The sequence below is a fragment of the Megalobrama amblycephala genome, linkage group LG8 (assembly GCF_018812025.1).
Source record: "Megalobrama amblycephala isolate DHTTF-2021 linkage group LG8, ASM1881202v1, whole genome shotgun sequence".
Lineage (NCBI taxonomy): Eukaryota > Metazoa > Chordata > Actinopteri > Cypriniformes > Xenocyprididae > Megalobrama > Megalobrama amblycephala.
This window is the reverse complement of record NC_063051.1, coordinates 15,710,280-15,733,113: the sequence shown is the minus strand read 5'-3', so window position 1 is coordinate 15,733,113 and position 22,834 is coordinate 15,710,280. Positions and strand designations below refer to the sequence as shown.

Sequence of the window (22,834 nt, the reverse complement as noted above, 5' to 3'; positions counted from 1 at the left end):
AAAAGTTCAAAGGTATTTATTTAAAATAGAAATATTTTGTAAGATTATAAATGTATTTACTCACTTTTGATTAATTTAATGTGTCCTTAATGAATAAAAGTAAGATTTCTTTACAAAAAAATGTTATTGAACTTCTGAACAGTGTCTGTGAACTATTTTATTATGTCACTTTCAGTGTTTTCTTTCTTTCTTTCTTTTTCTTTCTTTCTTTCTTTCTTTCTTTCTTTCTTTCTTTCTTTCTTTCTTTCTTTCTTTCTTTCTTTCTTTCTTTCTTTCTTTTTCTTTCTTTCTTTCTTTCTTTCTTTCTTTCTTTCTTTCTATCTTTCTTTCTTTCTTTCTTTCTTTCTTTCTTTCTTTCTTTCATGGAGACTTCTGCACTATTTAGTTATAAAATTAATATATATTTATATATTTTTTATATATATAACCTTTTTAGACAAAATGCACTCCAAAATGGCATGTAAAACAAAAATGTGCTTGGTTGCTTTACATGTTGGTCCGATGGTCACTTCCTGTCTAAACAAGTTCTAGGTCAGAATAAGCTGTAATGTGGATTAGAACTTGGTCCACTTAATTAAAGGGTCTTTATAACTCAACAGAGTTTACTACTTTTGTTGGGTGGATACTGAGAATTGAAAAAGACGTAGAGATGAATGTTATTGATAATACGAATTTAAAACTAGTGGTAATGCAGAATGGTTCTATTCTTACATACAGTACCGTAATTGGTCTTGCATGTTTAAGCAACCTTAATCTCATTATTACTCAATTTGCCTGCCCTCTCTATAACAGGTCCCATGGGAGCCCTGAAAAATCCTCTTGAGATCCATAAATGACCAGATATACCTTACTTCAACAATTTATTCTCTGCTTCCTTACCTCAGGCAGATCGTAGCGTATTGGATTTAGGCCAGCAATCATCTTCAAAAGACATATTGTGGACCTCTAAGTGAAATATCACCCAAACTGTCACTCTGCCACATTTAAGTAGCTGTATAATTACAGAAACTGTTTAGAAAGTGTTGAAGAGAGATAATAAGAAAGGTAGCAAACCTGAAAGAATCTGCTCAGAACACTTTCAAAGTGAGATGCACGTTTATGAGGTGATATCAAAGTGCCAATTACTATTATGCTTGGATGACTTCAGTTACCCTGCAAACTCAATTATTTGAAAGTGTGATATGTGAATGGTACGTGTGAGGCTGTTTCTTTCTCATTATACCTCTTATATTTTTTATGTGATCATTTTTTTTAAGTAGCAGACGAAAATGCAATTACATTGGTTAAAAGAAGAACTTAAAGTTAGCGACTCGCCACGTCAGGAATTATCTTGACACAAGTCACTTTGTAGTCCTCAAGGGTGGTGACAACTAAAAACATTCAGAGAAGCATTCTGAGATTCATTTCAACAGTCACTCAGCTCAACAATCAAGAGCCTCTCCATCTGAAGAGTTGGGCCACTCACAAGTTGCCAGGCAACCTCAAAGAAGGAGTGGAAGTGTCACAATCGAGAAGAGTCATTTAGACACGATCACTCCCAGGTTACAGTGCACTTCAAAAGCTTTGATAAAGTGTTTACTTCATCTGAAATTGTAATTAATGGAGTGTCAATTTGTTATTCGATCACTCTTGACCTTGAAAAACATCATCATTGCATTAAAAATGTCTCTTTTTCCATACCCAGCCCTTGAGTATTGAAATTCATTGAGATTGACAAATGGCTAACCACATTTGAATAGAATCTGCAGATGTCAGATCATAATTAGCACACATTCATTCTCCCTGACAAAATGAGATAAAAAAAACGAAGCAATATGTTGACGCATTTGAACGTCCATCTGTGTATGTGGATATTTGTCCTTTAACAGGCGACATTGAAGCTCAGGAACGGAACTTTAATTGTTTTCACATTTCTGTTGAAAAGTTCTCAGCAAACTTTGTAGCCAATAAATAATCCGAATCACAGACCAAATCAAGCGTTCTTCCAAACTCATTTTCAAGGCCAGTTATTTGAGAGTTATCAGGTCCGATCGCACAATCCCGTAATGCAGGTCTATGGGGACAAAGGAGAGCTCCATTCTCACCGAATTGAAAAACACATTTCTTGTTCTTAACGGTAACTAAGCTGTCAACAGATAAGGAAGTTCACAGTATCGCCTCCCTGGTAATCCATCTCGTGATCGCTCCCCTTGTATTTTCTTTCTAAACAGCTTGGAAATATGGTTTGAGGCCTTTGCCAAATGTCACTCCAAATGCTTCCTCCAAATGCTCCCACAATGAAAGATTTAAAATTGTGGAATGAAAACTGGAGCACACAGAAGGAGCAAAGGAACACAGTGTTACTATATGCTAATGGCCTCCTTGCCCATGTTGTCACTTTTATCCCACAATGAAGCTAAATTAATGTTCATAATTGCTGAAAATAACAAAATCTCAACTGCTATCAGTAAATTTGCTCCTATATAGCACTTGGTTACACTTTAATGGTCCCCTTTAGACATTCTGTTGACTATACAAGTAACGATGCACCTACATTAGAGTATTACTTGAGTATTAGTAGACTGTTTGGGATTGTGTTAGTAGAATAATGGATTTGGGTTAGTAGAATAAGTTGACGTACTTGCAAAGTTACTTATAGTCAGTAAAATGTCTGTTGGGGATCATCAAAATAAAGTGTTAGCAGATATTAAAGGGTTAGTTCACCCAAAAATTAAATTTCTGTCATTAAGTACTCGCCCTCATGACGTCCCAAACCCATAAGACCATTGTTCATCTTCGGAACACAAATTAAGTTATTTTTAATGAAATCCGAGGGTTTCTGAAGCATGCATACAGTAGGCAGCAATGTCATTGCACCATTTTGAGGTCCAGAAAGGTAGTAAAGACATCACTAAAATAGTCAACGCGCTACTGTGGTTCAACCTAAATGTTATGAAGTGACGAGAATACTTTTTGTGCACAAAAACAAAACAAAATAACTACTTTATTTAACAATATGAACTGTTGTCATACACAGTTGGCGTAGTGAACACTTTATTACTCCGACTCATTATTGGCCGGCTCCTTTGTCAGCATCACACATTTGCTTCGTGCTGCTCAAGTTTACAGCGTCGGCCAATACTGAGCTGGCGTTTGGACATAAACACAAAAGCCCACACTGCGCTCACTGCGTCAGCTGCGTATGACAACAGTTCAGATTGTTAAAGACGTTATTTTTGTTTTGTTTTTGCGCACAAAAAGTATCCTCGTCCCTTTATAACTTTAAGGTTGAACCACTGTAGTCACGTTGACTATTTTAACGATGTCTTTACAACCTTTCTGGACCTCAAAAGGTGTAATGACATTGCTGCCTATGTGTGCTTCAGAAACCCTCGGATTTCATCAAAAATATCTTAATTACGTGTTTGGGACAACATGAGGGTGAGTAATTAATGATGGAAATGTCATTTTTAAGTGAAATAACCCTTTAAGCAGACAGTCTACTAATACTCTATTAATAATCTAATGACAGTTAGTTGACATGTAGGTGTAACATTACATATAAGCAACAGAATGTCAAACGGGGATCATCAAAATAAAGTGTTACCAATAAGCTTGGACATATCATACATCCAAATTGATCTGCAAAATTTAGTATAATCATGTAAAGCCATTTATACTATATAGCAAATCTCAACTGCATGATGGTTTATATTGTTGCAAAATGTAAACTATATTATCGCTCAGCTCTCTATATAAAGTTGGATATATAGTACATCCACTTTTATCTCACAGCACATTAGTGTAAAGCAATATGTACTAATATAGCTAATCTCGGCTGTGTGATTATATCGCCACAAAATGTAAACTCTATTATCACCCAGCCCTAATCAGCTAAATGCGACTATAAGGCATGAAGATATTATAAACATTAACATCATGATTTTCAGTAAAGCTGTATGACTTGACTTGAAAATCTAACTTTCACTATCATTATTATCATAATTTCCACATATGATTCCATAAAAGGTGCACATATCTTTACCTGATGTATGGATGACAAAAATAAACTAAACTTTAGGTTTATTGCTGTCCGCATGGCTTGCATGATCCATAGTGGTAGAGCTGGACATTCTGTACATCAGACACCATCATATCAAATATAATACCTTAAGAGTAATTTATTCACGTAAGCAACATGAATTCCCACATTCAGCCCCCCCCAAGCAGACATTCGTGCACACACACAGATCCGACACCAACCCTCCCCCTAGTTTGTCACCTCCCCCCCTCCAAACCACAAATGTTCACCGCATTATCTGTCAATGCTGATTAAATAATGTAATTAATGACTTAATTAACATTTCTATAATCTATTTTAATAAATCTCAGGCGGCGTAATGAGCGATTTTAACCTCCGGGCTCTGAGTATGAAAATGTGCAGCGCCGGGTTGGAGCGGTCGGGGGAGTTTTCCTGCGTGACAGTGAGACGGTGGGACTGAGAGGGGGGCACATGAGCAGAGCTCAAGGCCAGTGTCATCAGATTTGCTGTCTGTGCAAGATGAGAAACCTGTGGCAGCACCCTGTCCTCGCTCATCACGGCTGACACAGAGGCCTCATGTGAAGTAAAACCTGCATCATCACATCTCAAATATCATCATTACTGTTTTGATGTAATAGTATTTGAGCTCATCTAAACAGTTTGTGCTGAATTATCTATATTTTTCTCTGTGGAGGACTGACAGCTGTCAAAAACTCACCCATACATGCACAGTTGTCAACAAACATACCGTACAAATGCATTCGAAACAGTCTGGAGTGACTTCACTGAAATTAATGTAGTATACACACACATAAATTTAAATGTTTTACAGAGCAGTGCCCTCCACTAAAATCTTCTACTAAAGTATTATACAGTGCCAGGGTTAGCATTCAGTTCAAAAGCCAGCATCTCTGATGGTATGGGCAGCTTGCATGTTTTGGAAGGCACTATGAATGCTGAAAGGTATATAAAGGTTTTAGAGCAACATATGCTACCCTCCAGACGATGTCTATTTCAGGGAAGGCCTTGTGTATTGCAGCAGGACAATGCAAAACCACACACTGCAGCTATTACAGTATATATAACAGCATGGCTTCGTTGTAGAAGAGTCCGAGTGCTGAATTGGCCTGCCTGCAGTCCAGATCTATAGAGGACATTTGGCGCATCATTAAACGAAAAATACGTCAAAGACGACCACAAACTCTTCAGCAGCTGGAAACCTATATCAGGCAAGAATGGGACCAAATTCCAACACCAAAACTCCAGAAACTCATAACCTCGATGCCCAGACATCTTCAAACTGTTTTGAAAAGAGGAGGAGATGCTACACCATGGTAAACATGCCCCCATCCTAACTATTTTGAGACCTGTAGCAGGCATCAAATTTAAAATGAGCTCATTTTGTGCACAAAATTGTAATATTTATTAGTTTAAACATTTGTTATGTTATCTAAGTTCTATTGTGAATAAAATATTGGCTCATGTGATTTGAAAGTCTTTTAGTTTTCATTTTATTCAAATTTAAAAAACGTCCCAACACATCCGGAATTCAGGTTGTATATTGTACATTTTTTTAAGTTAAGTAATTAGAAATACTTAATGCAAGTAGTAAGTCATGACTTCCTGTAAGTGCTAAGCAATGATTTCCTATTCTATATCCAATGCTATACACCCTGTGCAGAATTATTAGGCAAGTTGATTTTCTGATCATATTTTTTTCCCAAGCACATTTTACCAATTCCAAACCGCATCAATCTTAATAACTATTAATTTTGTATTTAATCATTTATAAGTGATATATAATTGTTCATGAATGCTGGAAATGAAAAACGCCTTCTATTCAAATGTTTATTAGGCAGAGTTTTTTTATCAGGCAAAATGAGCCAAAAAAGAGATTTAACTCAAGACTGAAAAGTCAAAAATTATTAAATGCTCATGAGAAGGATGCAATACTAATGCAATGCTAGAAATTGCAAAGTTAAGGCATGACCAATGGACAGCAAAACACTCATTGGGTCAGAAGGATCAGACAAAAACAGGTGGAGAAGACAAGTTAACTGCAAAAGAATTAAGAATTAAGGTGAAGAATTAAGTGTGAATCCATCAGGAACCCTTTAGTCTCCAGCACCACCATTTTCCAGAACTGCAACCTATCTGGAATCTTCAGAAGTGCAAGGTGTCAGGATCTCAGAGATTTAGGTTAGGTAAAGAATCCTAAAAAAATGACCCCTCACTTAATAAGAATCACAAGCTGAAGTGTTGTAAAATACATGAATACTGTTTTTTTTATAGGCTTTATAGACCGATTGAGAGTGACTCTTGAAGGACCAGCACCACATCATCTTGTACCACTGTTTGAAGTGGCACCGGAATCTGGCAGTAAGGTGTGCGAGTTCATTTTTAGTCCATCTCCTATCCTGAAAAGTCCGTCTTGCAGATATGGACTAAAAATGATCTTCCAAAACTTACTGCCAGATTCTGGTCCCAGATTCCGTGGCACCAAACATCACAACCAACCCTACACAGAAAACTAGGCTTCGTCCCAAATTTTGACCAACGGCTGAGGAAGTGATTAGGGAAACCTGTCTGAAAACAACAAGTCATGAAATGCAGTTGCGTTGTCACAATAGCCCAAATTTCACACTTCAGCTAAGGTTTTGCAAAGTTAACAAAGTATTTTTGCCAGTAATTGATTTGTGTCAGCATTGTTTTTTTCTTGAAGACGGATGGTGGTTCAGAGAATGAAGAGAGGTTTGGAAAAGCCCCAGCCCCTTCAACCGGACCCTGACCATAACCCTGAGTAATTGGTTGTGATAAAGATCTGACTCTACTTGTTCACAGCCTGGGGACTCACAAGAACCTTATTGTTTATCAGTGAGTGCTGCCTGAACCTAACAGACCATCAGCAAATGCATTACAATTACAGGCCCTACTCAAACAACATGTAGATACAGTGCAATGCAGTCTGTGTTTGTTCAGTTTTATGAGGTGGAATTTAATCATCCAGATCAGGCGGCATTTTCTTCTGTCATATATATGGGCTTTATTACTTGTTGGTAGATTTGAAGATCAAACAGAATGAGTGGTCTCAACCCTGGGGTGAATCTGTATCAGCTAGGACAAAAGCATCAAACAACCTTTGTTATTCAGAAACGCCACGACACCGTTGATCCTAGACTACAGCAGATCATTCAGTACCTTCAAATGCCTGAACAGAAGTGTGAGGGTCAAAAAATCCTGTCACATCCCCACGAAACGTTTCCAAGAATGCCCTCAATTTCCAGATGTCTTTAATGTCACTGCAATTTTATTCTGCCTTAGGACAAAATGTGCATATTACCACGACAGCCCCCTACATTAATAAGCTATTGTGATAAATAAATAAGTAGTTTCCTAAAATGAGATGAACATAACAGGGAAAGGTCAGGAGACATGCAGAGAAGAGGGTGTTTTTTTTTCTTTTGTTTTCCTAAACGGTTGTCTCCGAGCGCTTTTGCAAAGGTTAAGATGACAGAAGCTCAGATGAGACGCTGAGGGTGAGTAGGAGGGGCTGGTCCCTAAGCGGGGCCTCCAGTCCCCCAAGGGTCCTCGCTGACTGAGACGCACCCTGACAGTAGGCAGCAGGACACTGGCACACCACGGGGCAGCATGGGCACCATGGGGCAAATCCCCTTCTCTGTGCCTCATGCACACACACACACATGCACACACCTCCCAACTGTAGACACGGTACGGGAAAAACAAAGACTGGAAATGAGAGGATAATTGTAGTGAAATGGCATAAAGATCCGAAATGACCGAGACAGGAAGAGTGCCAATGAGTGAAAGTTAAGGAGAAAAACAGATTGTGACAGTGCATCATAACCCAATAAAAGAGTGCCATTACACAGCCATCGGGAACATTATGAGTCCTGTTCCAGTCTTTTCCTATTCCAGTGCCCATTCTGATGTCTAATTCTTCTCTATTGTTTGATGATGGATTAGCTGACTGGATTTCCATTTGCATACCACAATTGTAGTTCTTTTTAAAGGAGCAAAAAGTCACGGTGGAGTTTCTTATAAATGGAACTGCACTAGAGCAGTGGGTTGTAATCCAAGAATGAGTCGCAGGACAGCAGGAAAAAAAAAAAAAACAATGATAAATGCAAATAATAAAATGCAACTAGCCATATAATTGTGTATAATTAGGGCCAGCTTATGGGCTTTTAAAAAGGATGAGAAAATGCTTCCAGTGTCTGTTGTTGCTGACATTGAAGGTTGTAACTCTACTGTGCAAATTTATCTGTCACTTCAACAATTTAGGTTGATGGGTCAATTATGTAATGCTCATTTTTTGTCCTATCTATTGAATACATCTCTTCTATATGATTAACATGTTATACAACTGCCAAGGTTATATAACAGTCATGATATTATAATGATGAAAAAAAAAAAAAAAAAAAACGTGTTTACACTAGTTCGTTTTCGTTTTAAACTCGAACCTTGAAAACTGAGACTTTCAAAAATGCTGCAGACCCCGTTTTATTTTGAAAACGCCTATTGTTTACACTATGCCGGCGTTTTCGAACCTTGAAAATGGAGACTTTCGAAAACGCTGTTTTAAAACGAAAACGCACTAGTGTAAACGGGGCCTCAGAACAAAAGTGCTTTGCAGTTTATTATTATTTGAAAAGGTTTTGTCTACAGAAAAGCCACATGGTCTAATCAACATGATAATTTGAATATAAAATATAAAAAAATTGATATAAAATGATTGTAAAATATCATTTTACAATACGTTTTTGAAAATAAGATCTCGTTCTTAGATGACTTGCCTGGTTAAATAAAGGTTAACGATGATATTACAAAAAGTACTTTTTACCTTGAAAAGTATATTTTAAAACTTAAAAAAAGATATATTAAGATATGAATATGGTAGAAAAGTTTTTCAAATTCACACGAAACTAACATGGATACGCAGAGCACATGACTAAGAATCTGGCACTTGTTTTAAACTATACTTTTAAAAAAATATTTCCTGCTCTTTATCATAGACACTCTTACAGAATGTCAATATACCAACATGTACAAGCTGCTTGCGTAATTATAAAAATCAAAAACCATGAACAAAACTACGCATGGTAAAAGAAAAATACAGTACGTCCCAGATTACGTGAAATACAGGTTTTTTTTTGTTGTTGTTGCTGGGCTGGTTCCATTTTACTAGAGCGCCAACAACAGTAAACGTGAGAAATAATATGTATCCAGAAAACATTGCATGCTCAGCCAGTAGAAAGATCTGTGGACATTTCAAGTTCCTCAAATAGGGGGTTCTTGCTCCACACAACATCATTTATGCAAGCTACACTTAATAAGATGGGATGTCAACTTGTTACACAAGGCTGATCTTACACAAAATATCAGATAGCTTTTTGGTAATAAATAACTCCCATGCAATTATTAAGAGGTGGAATTCGTTATACGAACATGCTACAATTGTCTGCTCATTTGCATAGATTGCACCTGGGGTGCAATGCATCAAAATGGCACTCCTACTGCTCTGCTATAATCACATATGCACATGCAGATTGGTGTGCACACATATATAAATATGATTGTAAGACAAACCTTTTACACTTACACATTGTGTTTTACACAGAAACAAAGGTTTTTTAAAAAAAAGGTTTCCTTTTAAAATGTGTCAAAGCTGATATTACATGAAGCTGAGGAAAAACATTGGTAACACTTTATTTCAAAGGTCCACTGACATACTACTAAGTAACTTTGCACCTACAAGTCAACTAACTCTCGTTAGAGCAATAATAGACTGTAAATTTAGGGTTTAGGGTTAGGTGTTAGGTTTCGGGTTAGTAGAATACATTGACGTAGTTGCAAATTTACTTATATATAGTTAGCAGAATGTCTGTTGGGGGACCATAAAAATAAAGTGTTAGCAGATATTACAGTCTAATACTCTAATGAGAGTTAGTTGTCAAAGTTACTCATAGTTAGCCGAATGTCTAAAGTGGACCATCGAAATAAAGTGTTACCAAAGCACTTAAATAATAATAATTTAAAAAATAGTAACTGTTTAAAGGTGCAGTATGAAAAAAATGGGCCTCTAACAGTTGAGACTGCAAGTTACTCACGGAGGAACGTTGTTTTGGTAATTACATGAGCTGAATGAATAAGATTCAGTGAGGCGTCTACCAACGCTATCTCATTACCAATTCGTAAGTATTTTACAAGGTGACTAATTCGTACAAATTCATACGATTTATCTAAACCCCAGTGACGGGTAGGTTTAGGGGCAGGGTTTGGGGTAGGTCATTGGTACGAATTCATACGAATTTGGCAACTCGTAAAATACGTACGATTTAGCAAAAAACTAACAAATTTGTATGACTGAGGTCATATGAATTCGTACAAATTAGCCACCTCGTAAAATACGTATGAATTGCTGTGAGATCTTGTTGAGTCTACCTGTGGTTACAATCATTTTATCACAGTATATGTCACAATTCACTCCTCCTAAAAGAAAAAAAGAGATGAATGTTTGTGAATAAAGTACTTTATAAAGTGAGCAGGTAACAATTTTTCACTGTTTTGAAAGAAGAAGAAAATAATAATAATAATAAAAAAAAATAAGAATGTTACAAAAGTTGACATAAGGAGACATTTTTTTTTTTTGATGTACTTGCTCAATTTTTTTTTTTTTTTTAAGTTTTGGAAAGAAGTCTCACTAAGGCTGCATTTGTTTGATAAAACTGCAATATTGTGAAATATTAAAATATAATATTATTACAATTACTAAAATAACTTTTCTTTTTCAGTATATTTTAAAATGTAATTAATTCTTGTGATGGCAAAAATGAATTTCAGCAGCCATTATTTCAGTCTTCAGTGTCACACGATCCTTCAGAAATCATTCCAATAAGCTTATTTATCTCGTGACATCTTTATCAATGTTGAAAACATTTGTATTGCTTAATATTTTTGTGGAAACTGATCATTTTTTTAGACCCCAAACATTTGAACGTTATGTTAAACCTGTAGTTAAAAACAGTATATCCTTTTTAATCACAGTTTGATTTAGATGGAGCACTGGACCAATAAATCTATAAATCTAAAAAGAATCCAAACCATCTTTCACAGAGGCATTATATTATATTCAACAGCTCCTTCTGCTCTTTAATTCGTCGTATTTTGCGGTCAGTAATTTTCAGGCAGGGTGTGGATGATCCCATTGTCTAGATGAGAAAGACATTCTACATCTTTCAGGTTTAGATTTGGTTGTGTCTGATTTCTTTTGATAGTAGTTATATGCGTCTAACATGGGAAATAGTGTATAGAGGCACTTTAAAATTATGCAAATGGGTATTTGACAAAACAGGCTGTAGTACAGATTAGCAGTAATGTGTGCAAATGTTTTTACTGGCCTTTCTCTTTATAGAACTAGTGGTAACTACACTCATGATGGATTAGACAAGTGTACTTATCTAGGACAAATGTTTTATAGGTCCAAGATATTTTAATACAACATTTTGAACTTAAAACAACATTGTGTTTTAAGCCTTTTCCTGGCCCCAAAATATAAGGTGAGATATGTAAAGCAATGCAGTACTTTAGCCTGATGCTTCTCTCTAACAATTTAATGTGTTGTTTAAACATAAACCAATTTCCCGTTGTAAAATTACAGCTCATTACTAGCGTGGATAACGGCTGGAACAACAGTATAATGGCGTGAGAGCAAATTACCAGCCCAGCCACAATATTAATTACCAGTTCACAAGGCACATTCCTTGCTGAAAAAGTGTTTAATAAGAAAACCTATAAGCCCTATTTCCTTGATTACAAACAGCCCCGAATTTTCTTTTTTCCCAAACAAAGAAATGAAGAGAGAGGGGGTGTGTTGGAACAATTACTGTACATATCACAAAATTTAATTTCCCTCATTATTCTGAAAAGGCACCCGCTGTGATATTGTATTTGCATTACCGTTTCCACAAATATCATCTTAAATGTACACATTTCGCTCAATGACTTGACTCAATTGTGGAAGTCAAGCAATGTTTTTTTTTTGTTGTTTTTTTTCCATTATGGATACTGAGCAGAGTTGATCATGTTTATTTCAGGATTTTAATGCATTATTTACAAGTCGGATGCTAATAAAAGCAGACTGCTCATTTACTAATGACTCGAAGCACCCGGAGCATTTTTCCAATTACTTATATTAAAACTGAAAAACACTCTTATAAAACCTAGTAGGATAAAGAGAGAGAGAGAGAGAGAGAGAGCATAGATGGAGAGAAAGCATGTGTATCCTGTTTTTTTTGCTTTAATTGAAAGCAAAAATTTAATGTTCAAAGATTATTTCTCTGAATTAAATAGACAAACCTCAAGAAATCAAATACAAATGCGACAAATGAAGGCTTGTCTTCAAATAAAGGCAAAATAAACAGCGACGTTCGGGAGCAACAGGATGAAGCTGCTTCTTTTCACAAACACCCGGCCTCTCTTTATGACCTGTTCATTGCAGATCTTTATAAAGCGATTCAGAAACAGGCAAGAGAGCAGTTGTCATAAGTTGGAAATGAATGTATTTTATGAACCTGTTCTCTGAGGAAAATAACACTTCAGATTAAATTTGTTTTCTTGTCAGTTGTTGACAGGACGAGCCCAGCAACTTATTACTGTTCGATCAGAAAATGGGCTTTGATATAAATTACAGTAATTTTTTTTCAGTGAAAATGAAAGACATTACAGAAATACAAATCGTGGAGAGTCAGATAATCAGACATAAAAAAGCTATTCTCTGTTATTGGATTATGGATTTGTCACATGTTTTTTGAATCAGAGGGGAAGCATGTGAACGGTTTTGCAACCATACCGCCCAACTGGATGAAAAAATGGGCATTTTTATTATTGTTACAGCTTTTACAGTAATGGATGCTGCTCTCATAGGTTTTATTGATTTGTATGGATTTTTCTTTTTTCTCTTTTTATTCTTCAAAAGAATAAAACATCAGTTTCATTTCTCTCTAACTCTGAAGTTTTCAACAGCGAGCAAAACAAAACGACCTTATGCAAGAGTGAGGAAATTTTTATGCAGACAGAATGATCTTTTAATAACATCAGTTTATGACACATTCAATATATATGAAACATCTTATGTGGACAGGACACATACTGCACATTTTATTATCATTATTCCTTTTCTTTTTAAAAAGCAATACTGTATATCCACCAGGCTCAGATTTCATGAGCTGCACGTGTCATGTATTTCATCTAATGGCTTGTCATTACTGATAACATCTAAATGAGTTACCTATTAACTTCAAATGCTCCACTCATTGGAAAATACAGGAAAATTAGTTAAGCTTGGCTATCGAGTTGCCATATATATATGTATAACAAATTGAAACGAAGGGGAAATGCGATCAATATAGCTTTTAATTTTACACCTCATTGATCATGTCAATATCTCGCACACCTTCAGCCATCTGTAGGAAAACTGACTAGATTTCCAAGCTGAGTGTGTTTGACTGAGTATACTAATAATGCATATGTCCTTTTAAAGAAAAAAGATTGCATGCGCTCCTGCTGCTCACGCAATATGATAATTAGGCTCTATAACACTACATAACCTACTTACATACACAAACATAGACGAAAGGAACCTCATGCGATCTCATTTCCCTACTGTTTGCTTATTGTTTTACTGATTATAATGGTGAACATACAGAAGTAAATTAAGAGCGAGATAGTAAACGGCTGATTGAAATCTAATCAAACTGATCTCAACTTTAATCAAGCATTAGTAATGACTTGAGGCAACAGTGGCCTTGACAAATATGGTACACACATACATGCACACATACATACAACAGTCGGAGAAGCCATCTGGTCATAATGAAATATGAAAGGGTTGTTTAATCCAACACACACATACACACTTTAAACACACATACAGATAGATATGCATTGTTTGAGAAGAGCTGGAAGAAATAAAACAGTGGTGGTCTCGAACTCCCCTTCTCGTTTTCTGATGTCACAAGGTAGTTGGAGTTTGCAAATGGTGTCACATGGTTTATTGTCATTTCTATAATTAGAGAGCCACAGATGTGCACACCTCCTGCCAACTCTGAGCCTCAGTTATTAAATTAATTTTAGTCTCCCTATCCATCTCTAAAACAGGTTGAACCAGAATAGCGAGGTTTTTTTATTTATTTATTTATTTTTATTATTATTATTGGGAACGTTCTCACCCAGGTGTTTAGCCACAAGACAGGTATCAACAAAGCTTAGCTGGTACTCACTTGATCAACAGGGCTTCGCTAAGCAGCCCGAAGCAGATTGCAGCAGACTTGAAGAGCGAGTGTGGAGGGGGATTTTCAAAAGCAGTCATCATCCGATACACCACGTATGGCACCAGAGCCAGCAGGAGAACAGCGATGGCTAGAATGGGCCAGGTCTGCCACTGAGAGGCCACGGTCCGCCAGGGAACACATCTCTGCAGCTGATACTGAGGGAGACATGGACAGGAAGTCTCATTACTGAAGGATAAACAGGAAGGGTGCAATTAAAGCAGGGGATGATTTATGAAACATCTGATTTAAAGGTGCCCTAGATAAAAAATTTGAATTTACCTCGGCATAGTTGAATAACAAGAGTTCAGTACATGAAAAAGACATACATTGACTTTCAAACTCCATTGCTTTCTCTTTCTTATGTAAATCTCATTTGTTTAAAAGACTTCCGGAAAACACGCGGATCTCAACATAACACCGACTGTTACGTAACAGTCGGGGTGTACGCCCCAATATTTGCATATGCCAGCCCATGTTCCCAACATTATGAAAGGCATTAGACAAGGGCAGCCAGTATTAACGTCTGAATCTGTGCACAGGTGAATCAACAGACTAGGTAAGCAAGCAAGAACAACAGCGAAAATGGCAGATGGAGCAATAATAACTGACATGATCCATGATATCATGATATTTTTAGTGATATTTGTAAATTGTCTATCTAAATGTTTCGTTAGCATGTTGCTAATGTACTGTTAAATGAGGTTAAAGTTACCATCGTTTCTTACTGAATTCACAGAGACAAGAGCCGTCGCTATTTTCATTTTTAAACACTTGCAGTCTGTATAATTCATAAACAACTTCATTCTTTATAAATCTCTCCAACAGTGTAGCATTAGCCGTTAGCCACGGAACACAGCCTCAAACTCATAGAGAATCAAATATAAACATCAAAATAAATACTTTACTCACATAATTCGAAGCATGCATACAGCACGCATGACGAACATCTTGTAAAGATCCATTTGAGGGTTATATTAGCTGTGTGAACTTTGTAAATGTGCTGTAATATAATCGAGAGCTCGTGTGGCAGGGAGCACGTGAATTAAAGGGGCGGCCCGCTGAAAAAATCAGTGCATAGTTAATGATGCCCCAAAATAGGCAGTTAAAAAAATTTTTTTTTTAAGGGGTATTTTGAGCTGAAACCTCACAGACACATTCAGGGGACACCTTAGACTTATATTACATCTTGTGAAAAAGCATTCTTGGGCACCTTTAAGAAAATTGGCTTTGTCATATATAGTTGAAGTGTATAATGTTAAAATACTTTTTTACTATCCCAGCTTAAATGGTTAGTTCACCAAAAAAAAGAAAATTCTGTCATTAATTATTCACCTTCATGTCGTTCCAAACCCATAAGACTTTTGTTCATATTCAGAACACAAATGAGGATCTTTTGATGAAATCTGAGAGCTTTCTGTCCTTCTGTTGACAGTTATGCAAATGACTCTTTGACGCTTCAGAAAATTCATAAAGAGATCGTAAAACTAATCCATATGAATTGAGTGGTTTAGTCCAAAAAATTTCTGAAGAGAAACAATCACTTTATATGATGAACAGATTGAATTTAGGATTTTATGCACATTCATAAACGCATACATCAGTTGTGGTAAACCAACAGAAGCGCAAGCATGTTCGCATGACGTGCAAGAACCATTCTTATTATTCTTGTGAGTCAATCAGATTCGATTGAGCTTCTGTTTATGTTCGCTGATCAATGTTCATATGTGAAAAGCCTAAAATAAATATGTCTTTATCATATAAAGCAATTGAGTCTCTTCAGAAAATCTGGACTAAACCACTCTATTTATATATATTAGTTTTACGATCTGTTTATGAACTTTTTGAAGTGTCAAAGTTTCATTTGCATAGCTGTCAATGAAGGGACAGAAAGCTCTCAGATTTCATCAAAAAGATCTTCATTTGTGTTCCGAAGATGAACGAAAGTCTTATGGGTGTAGAACAACATGAGGGTGAGTCATAAATGACAGAATTTTCATTTTTGGGTGAACTAACCCTTTAATATGTAGGCTGAAAAGAGTAAATATTGTGACTCTGAGGCGCTTTCAAAACATTGCCCTCCCTGTTTGAGAATATTAGTACTTTGTTCGACACCTTCTGTGTGAATTGGATGCAGATGGAAGAATTCCTCTGTCACAGGGAACGCATATGTGACAAACTTTCAAACATCTGGATCCAAAAAGCCTCTCTCTTCATTTAATTGTTGGCAATTAAAAAATTATATATCGATAAATATTACAAACCTCCTTGGGTTACATCAAGGAATGAATGTTTTAAAGGTCAGATCAGATCTTGATCCTTAAGATAACAAGTACACATATTTACTGTTTGCAGTGTAAACAGTTTAAAAAAAATAGCTAGTTAAACAATATTGTAATTTGAATACAAGAAACTTGAATCATATCAGCAATCAAAATATTTCAGATAGAATATCAGAAAAGCTTTTATAGAAGTATGCTTTTCTGTTTTTGTTCCGTATCCTGAGGCCCAGTCATTAGGGCTCCACAGAAAACAAACAAGCCGCCTTTGTGAGGCTAAACATCCCTCCTGACTACAGCTTGTGGCTTCACACCTGTTCTCTCTCTCTCTCTTTCTCTCTCTCTCTCTCTCGCCTTGGCTTCAGGCATGGAGAACTCTGTCACGGCCACACATTGCGTGTGTATGTGTGTGTATGTGTGTGTGTGTGTGTGTGTGTACTCCTGCGCCCTCAGGCACTTTGTCGCTGACATTTTGTTTTATAGCCTGTTTTATTAATATTCTTGCCACTTACCAAATTAATATCCGAGTTGGTGAGAAATTTAATAACCACAAAATATTTTACAGGAAAGTATTTACTCTGAGGAAGTAGATGAATAGATCACCACATCCTCAATTCATCTCATAAATATAAACCAAACAGAGGATTTTTGTAGGCCACACAGAAAGCTCACCTACAGCATAATAGAACGGGTCTTTATTCCACCTACAACTTCGCATCTCAGTCCTCATATGTGTTTTTGTGGATGAGGAGTAAAAAATTCCCCTTGAAAAAAGAAACTTGAGAAAAAAAAAAAAAAAGAATAAAGCCTGACAAGCTAACCACTCCTGGTGTGATATCTGGAACAGCATTTAATTAGTGTCCCTGCCTCATCTGCAAATGCATACCGCCGCCTCACTTGTGTTAGAACAGCTATTCATTAATTAGATTCTTTGTGGCAAGTGCCACTGAACTATCTGCACTGTTTAAGGTTGCATCAAACTGCAGTAAGTGCTTTCCTGATAGTGGGACGCATCCATCTTCATTTCTCAGCCTCTATGTTTGACTCTGCCCTTCAGCCAGATGGAGAAAAACAGAGAGAGAGAGAGAAAGAAGGAAAGAGAGCTTCAGAGGGACCTGATTCGAATCATCCCAGGCAGACCCTGAACTTTCACCTGCTTTTATTTCCGCACCGAAGCTAATTAATTTACAGAGGTAAAGTGGGTGCCCACTTGTGGAAGCGTACAAGAGCTGCCATGATCTGAGGCACATACAGCAACAGATACAAACCAACATGTGGAGCTTTTCAGGATCTCGCTGGAAAAAAAAAAATAAAAAAATCAACATCAAAGTCGGACAAATATAAACAGGCTAGATTCCTACAGCAAACAGATATGGGCCGTGAGAGGAGAAGCTGTTCCACTAGCACACAGATATTTCCTGAATGGCCTTTTCTCCCTCCATGTGGTTCAAAACTATAGTGTAGCTACATAACCCCCATATCAGCCTAATCTTCATTCAAACAACCCTCCTTCATCTGAATATAAACACTAGATAGTCTTTACATCACGAGCTTTGCTTGACCTTTGCTCCTCTGGGTGTTTTGCATTGCTGTTCTCCAGGTGTAATATTAGAGTTTATTTAGTCATGGCATTAGTAGCACAGTTAGACTGGTTTCTATATATGGATGCATGATTGCCTGCAGTCCCACAAGAGAACTGAGGAATAAATGGATTTAGGTTTGACTTGATGATGGTTTGAAGCTGCTGTTTTTAATGGGGGCTGTGTGTTTTGAGTACATTTAAGGGGGTATTTACATAACCCAAGAATAGGGGGCATTGGAAAGTACGGGGCCTGTCTGGACCGTCATGCTTGTTAATATGCTCTGGAGTTTTAATTTAGCTGATTTCCTTCACCCTCATGTACTTCTTTCCCTAAGCCAAACCCAAATTCAGTTCCTACATGCCATACGCAAACATTTAGTTTTCTTTTTAGTAAAAAAAGAAAAGAAAAAAAAAGCTGTATACCAGCATACTACCCAACCCTAACTTGAAGTAGCCAAGATATTGCCGCTATGAAGACATTCTTACTGAGAATTTTCCAAGAATTTAAAGGAAAAAGCTGCCATTCTAAAGTCAAAATAGTCCTGCTTTTATTTATCCACTTCAACTTATTGAGGAAAAATGTCTGCCTTTATGCTTGAGCTGAATAGATACAAGGAGCTGAGATGCTATTTGTTAAAAAAAGAAACATATTTTCCATCTTCTAAAGCTAATGGACACAATTCCCAAGGTAAACGCTTCTGAGAGGTAATATGTTGTTGAACAATGTGAGACTTCTAATGGTGGGGCAGTAAAGGAAAAGGAACATTCAGGGAAAGATAAGGGTGGAGAGAATGGGTCAGTGTCTTTGTCTTAAATAATCAGAGGCAAGATGGCATAGACCGTTAAAAGTTTTTTAAACGGGTGAGCAGTGAAATGGAGCACTACTGTGCAGCTGTTAGCCTTGTATCTCTATCCTCTCAATATGCCCCTGGGCCCCTGTCATATTTGTATTTAAACAATGGCTCTATCAAGGCTAAGGAGACTCGGTCTGGGTTAAAAGCACTGCAAAAGGGTCACAAAATACAGCAGGAAAATTTGATTACCCTGGAAGACCTAAAGATAAGAAGCAGCATTATTGAGACAAGCAGTGGAAAAGATGGTCTTGTGGGTTTCAATGTTTTTTTCTGTTCCTTCTAGAATAGAACTATTGGATGTAAACCTTTTTTCTTCTTTTGGAAAAATACTGAAGTATTTTTTTTTATAAAAAAGTGATGATAGATGATGACAAGTGAAAACACGTGACTGAGTAGAACTGAGTAGAACTATACATATATAGGCCTATAGTCACCGCAATAGTAAAAATCCCTCTTAATGTAAATTTTTAACCTTAATAAAGCAATTACTGTAGATGTGCCTCTCATATTGAAGTGGGATAAACTCAAACCAGCTATAAGTTGATACAGATTAGCTCTCTAATGGGTAATGAATGTGAAAATTGTTCTTGCAGCTTTTGATACATGACCTCTTTACATGTTATGAATACATATGTGCAATAAAGTGGAAGTAAAGGAAAAATGAACTGGGTCAGGCATCTCATTTGATAAAAGAGATGCTTTATATGTAATTAGGTATTCAAAATAGTGGTGGATAATTAAACATCTTATTATCCCAAATGGTGCGAATTTGTATCATCTTTAGTAGGTAATCCAGTATAACTACATAGTTAGTATGCTTGTTGTAATAAATTAACTCTTGGTTAACAATCACAGACAGCATTGTGTTCATCACCTCCTAATGCTTTATGAAAATGACCTTTAGGAGCTATCCCAATCAATCAATTAGGCGACACAAGGCCTATTGGGATTATTTAAAAGCCAACATCTTGGAAGTAGGACACTACACATTCTTCTATGATCCATATTAATAAGGCAACCCAAATACATTTTCTACATTTGTGCATTACGTATATACGACATCATTTTTGGAAATGCATTTCACCTGAGGGCCTAACTATACATATATTATTAATTTGTTTCTATATTTACAAGATGTCCTCTTTGCAAAATAAAGCATGCACAAAAAAAAAAAAAAAAAAAAAAAAAATTCCAAACAGTGCACAAGCTTTGCTGCTGATGTACAATCAGCACAGAACCATTGTCAATCTAGGTACGCTGGGATACGGAGTCCATTTCTCTCAGGGGAACTCATAACGACTGATCAAATCTACAAGAGGGGCACAGTTCATCTTTTAACATGCTGTAAATGATGTCGGCTGAAGAAAGAAACAAAAAGCACAAATGGTCAAGTGAAAGGAAAGATAAAAAAAAAAAAACACCCCGGAGAGAAAGGACAGAGTTGGAAAAGAAGGGTGGAGGAAAAAAAAAAAACATGAATATATTTTGTCCTCTCCCTCTGGCTGCTGTTTTGCATAGACATTGCTGTGTTGGCGTGGGAGTGGAGGGCTTTGTTAGACCAGCATTAGCATAAGTTGATCAGAGGACCTGTCTGAATCTGACAGGAAAGAGGATAGGCCCTGAAGTGAACACTTTGTGACCACTACAAGGTACAGAGAGACAACTTTACTACAGCATCAAAGACTCATTGCCTAAGTGAATACTGACGGTTTGCTGAGAGGTTCCACTTACTTTAAAAGTGGGCAGTGGACAGAAAGCACCAGAAAATTATCATAAAAAATATAAAGTCTTCTAAAGACATATAATAGCTTTGTGTGACAAACAGATGGAAATTTAAGTCATTATTCACCGATAATCTTCCAATCCAGTTAGAACTCAAGAACTGGATCAGTCAGATTCATGACCGAACCATTCAGGCTGGTTTTGTGAACCTCGAGTGATTCATTCTTGAATTGCACACTGCTACACAAATGGTCTTATTACAAATGGTCTCCACAAGGCCAGATTTTCAGTGAAAAATGCACGTGTTCCTAACACAAATAAGTACTGAATTCAGATAACTTAGAAAACAGAATCTTATGGCATTTTTTGATACTTTTATGGTGTGTTTTGGAGCTTGACAGCCTTAAGGACAAACTTCACTTTTTACGTGTACGTGAGGGTCAGCATCAGCCTACTTTGTACGCGCAGGTCGCACATCCACATTCTTTTTTTTTTTTTGCAGTACTTACTTTATCCACAAGGCAACCGTGCCCTGGGGGCCTTGATTCACAAGGTAGTCGAAGAAAAACTGCATAAACAGAACAGACAGGAACGCATGCAAGCTACAGATACAATGGAGGCCTACCTAGATGAGAGATTGTACGAAGAGGTTAGAAAGTACCCTCATTTGTACAACTCTAGCATGAAAGAATACAAAGATGTTTATATGGGTTGTAACTCATAGAGGTATTGCAATGAGTCAAGTGAAGTATACTTTGTAAGGCTGTGCTTTTGAATGTACGCATACGCTAAAAAATGAAGTATACTTTCTGCCTTAGTTCTCATTCACTTTCATTATATTAAAGAAGTAGCCAGGGTATTGTCATTGTGTTCAGGGCAGGACTGTTCTCAAACATGTGAAGTTTGGCGCAGATTGGACATTGTGACATTGCCTGAGTTACAACATTATTTGATCGAAAATACAGTCAAATAGCTGTTTTCTATGTGGATTTATTGTAAAAAAAATTTTTTTTTTTCCAATGACAACGTTTTCAGTTTTTGGTGAACTATTTCTTTAAAAAAGTTATTTAATTATTTAATTATTTTTTTTTTTTTTACAAATAAACAATTGACATCTGATTCAGTAGTGCAGTAATAAAAACAATGCCAAATTACAGATGTTACAATATTATGGTAGAAAATTTAGATGGAGTTCAATGAAGGGAAAGAAGTAAGTTTTTTAAAAGCCTTTACATTCAAGAACTGAAGTGTTATAATCATTTTTGTTTTTATTTTCCATATTTTTGTAAAAACAAAAAAAACAAAACAAAACAAAACAAATTATTGTAAGCAATTGGTTTGCATAATGATTTACGGTTCGTTAGTCAATTTAATTTATAATTGAATCGGATGGATGTGGCTCTGCCTAATTCCCTGTCTCCCAAGGATGAGAGCACATTTAAACTGTTTCATTAACACCAGGGGCCTATAGAAAAACGACCCCAGAGCGCACTGTGATGTTCCGAGCGCAAGTTGTTCTGCAAAACATACAGCGCTAATGGAACATATCCGAGTGCTGCAAAATACTTCTGGGAACCAGAAATGACAAGTTTCACGACAGCTTTGCCTCTTTGGCTCACTCACAAGCAGTCTCTCATAAAAAATAAAAATAAACCTTTAGTCAAATTAATTCAACAACTGGCAACGCCTTGCTAAGCCACCCAAAAGCACCCGAAATCTCCACCCTATGGCGAAAACGTACCACAAATTACCCATAAAAACTAATTAATACAAAAATATCCCCAAAAATGTACTACTTGCGTACAAAGGAAGCTTTATAGTCACATTACTAATTTAAGATTACACATTTTCCAACAGCATTTCGAAGTTTTGCTCAGGAACAGGAGCTCCGATAGAGCCTCTGAAATGAGCTTGTGCGTTGTTTGCAGACCGACAGTCTAACGTTCCTGAAGCATGAGAGTAGAGTCCATTAACTAATAGAGATTAAAAGCCTGATGCCTCTCCCCCTCCCTCGGATTACACTTCCAAAG

General features: G+C 36.6%; 1 protein-coding gene across 2 annotated transcripts in view; it reads right to left on the bottom strand.

Annotated features, from left to right (window-relative positions):
* LOC125273870 overlaps positions 1–22,834 on the bottom strand; it is a 145,345-nt gene that overhangs the window by 3,456 nt on the left and 119,055 nt on the right. For both annotated transcript variants that reach the window (XM_048199631.1, XM_048199630.1), the window contains exon 4: positions 14,320–14,525. In XM_048199631.1, coding sequence (XP_048055588.1) covers positions 14,320–14,525 — 206 coding nt within the window. The remainder of the gene's footprint in view (positions 1–14,319; positions 14,526–22,834) is intronic.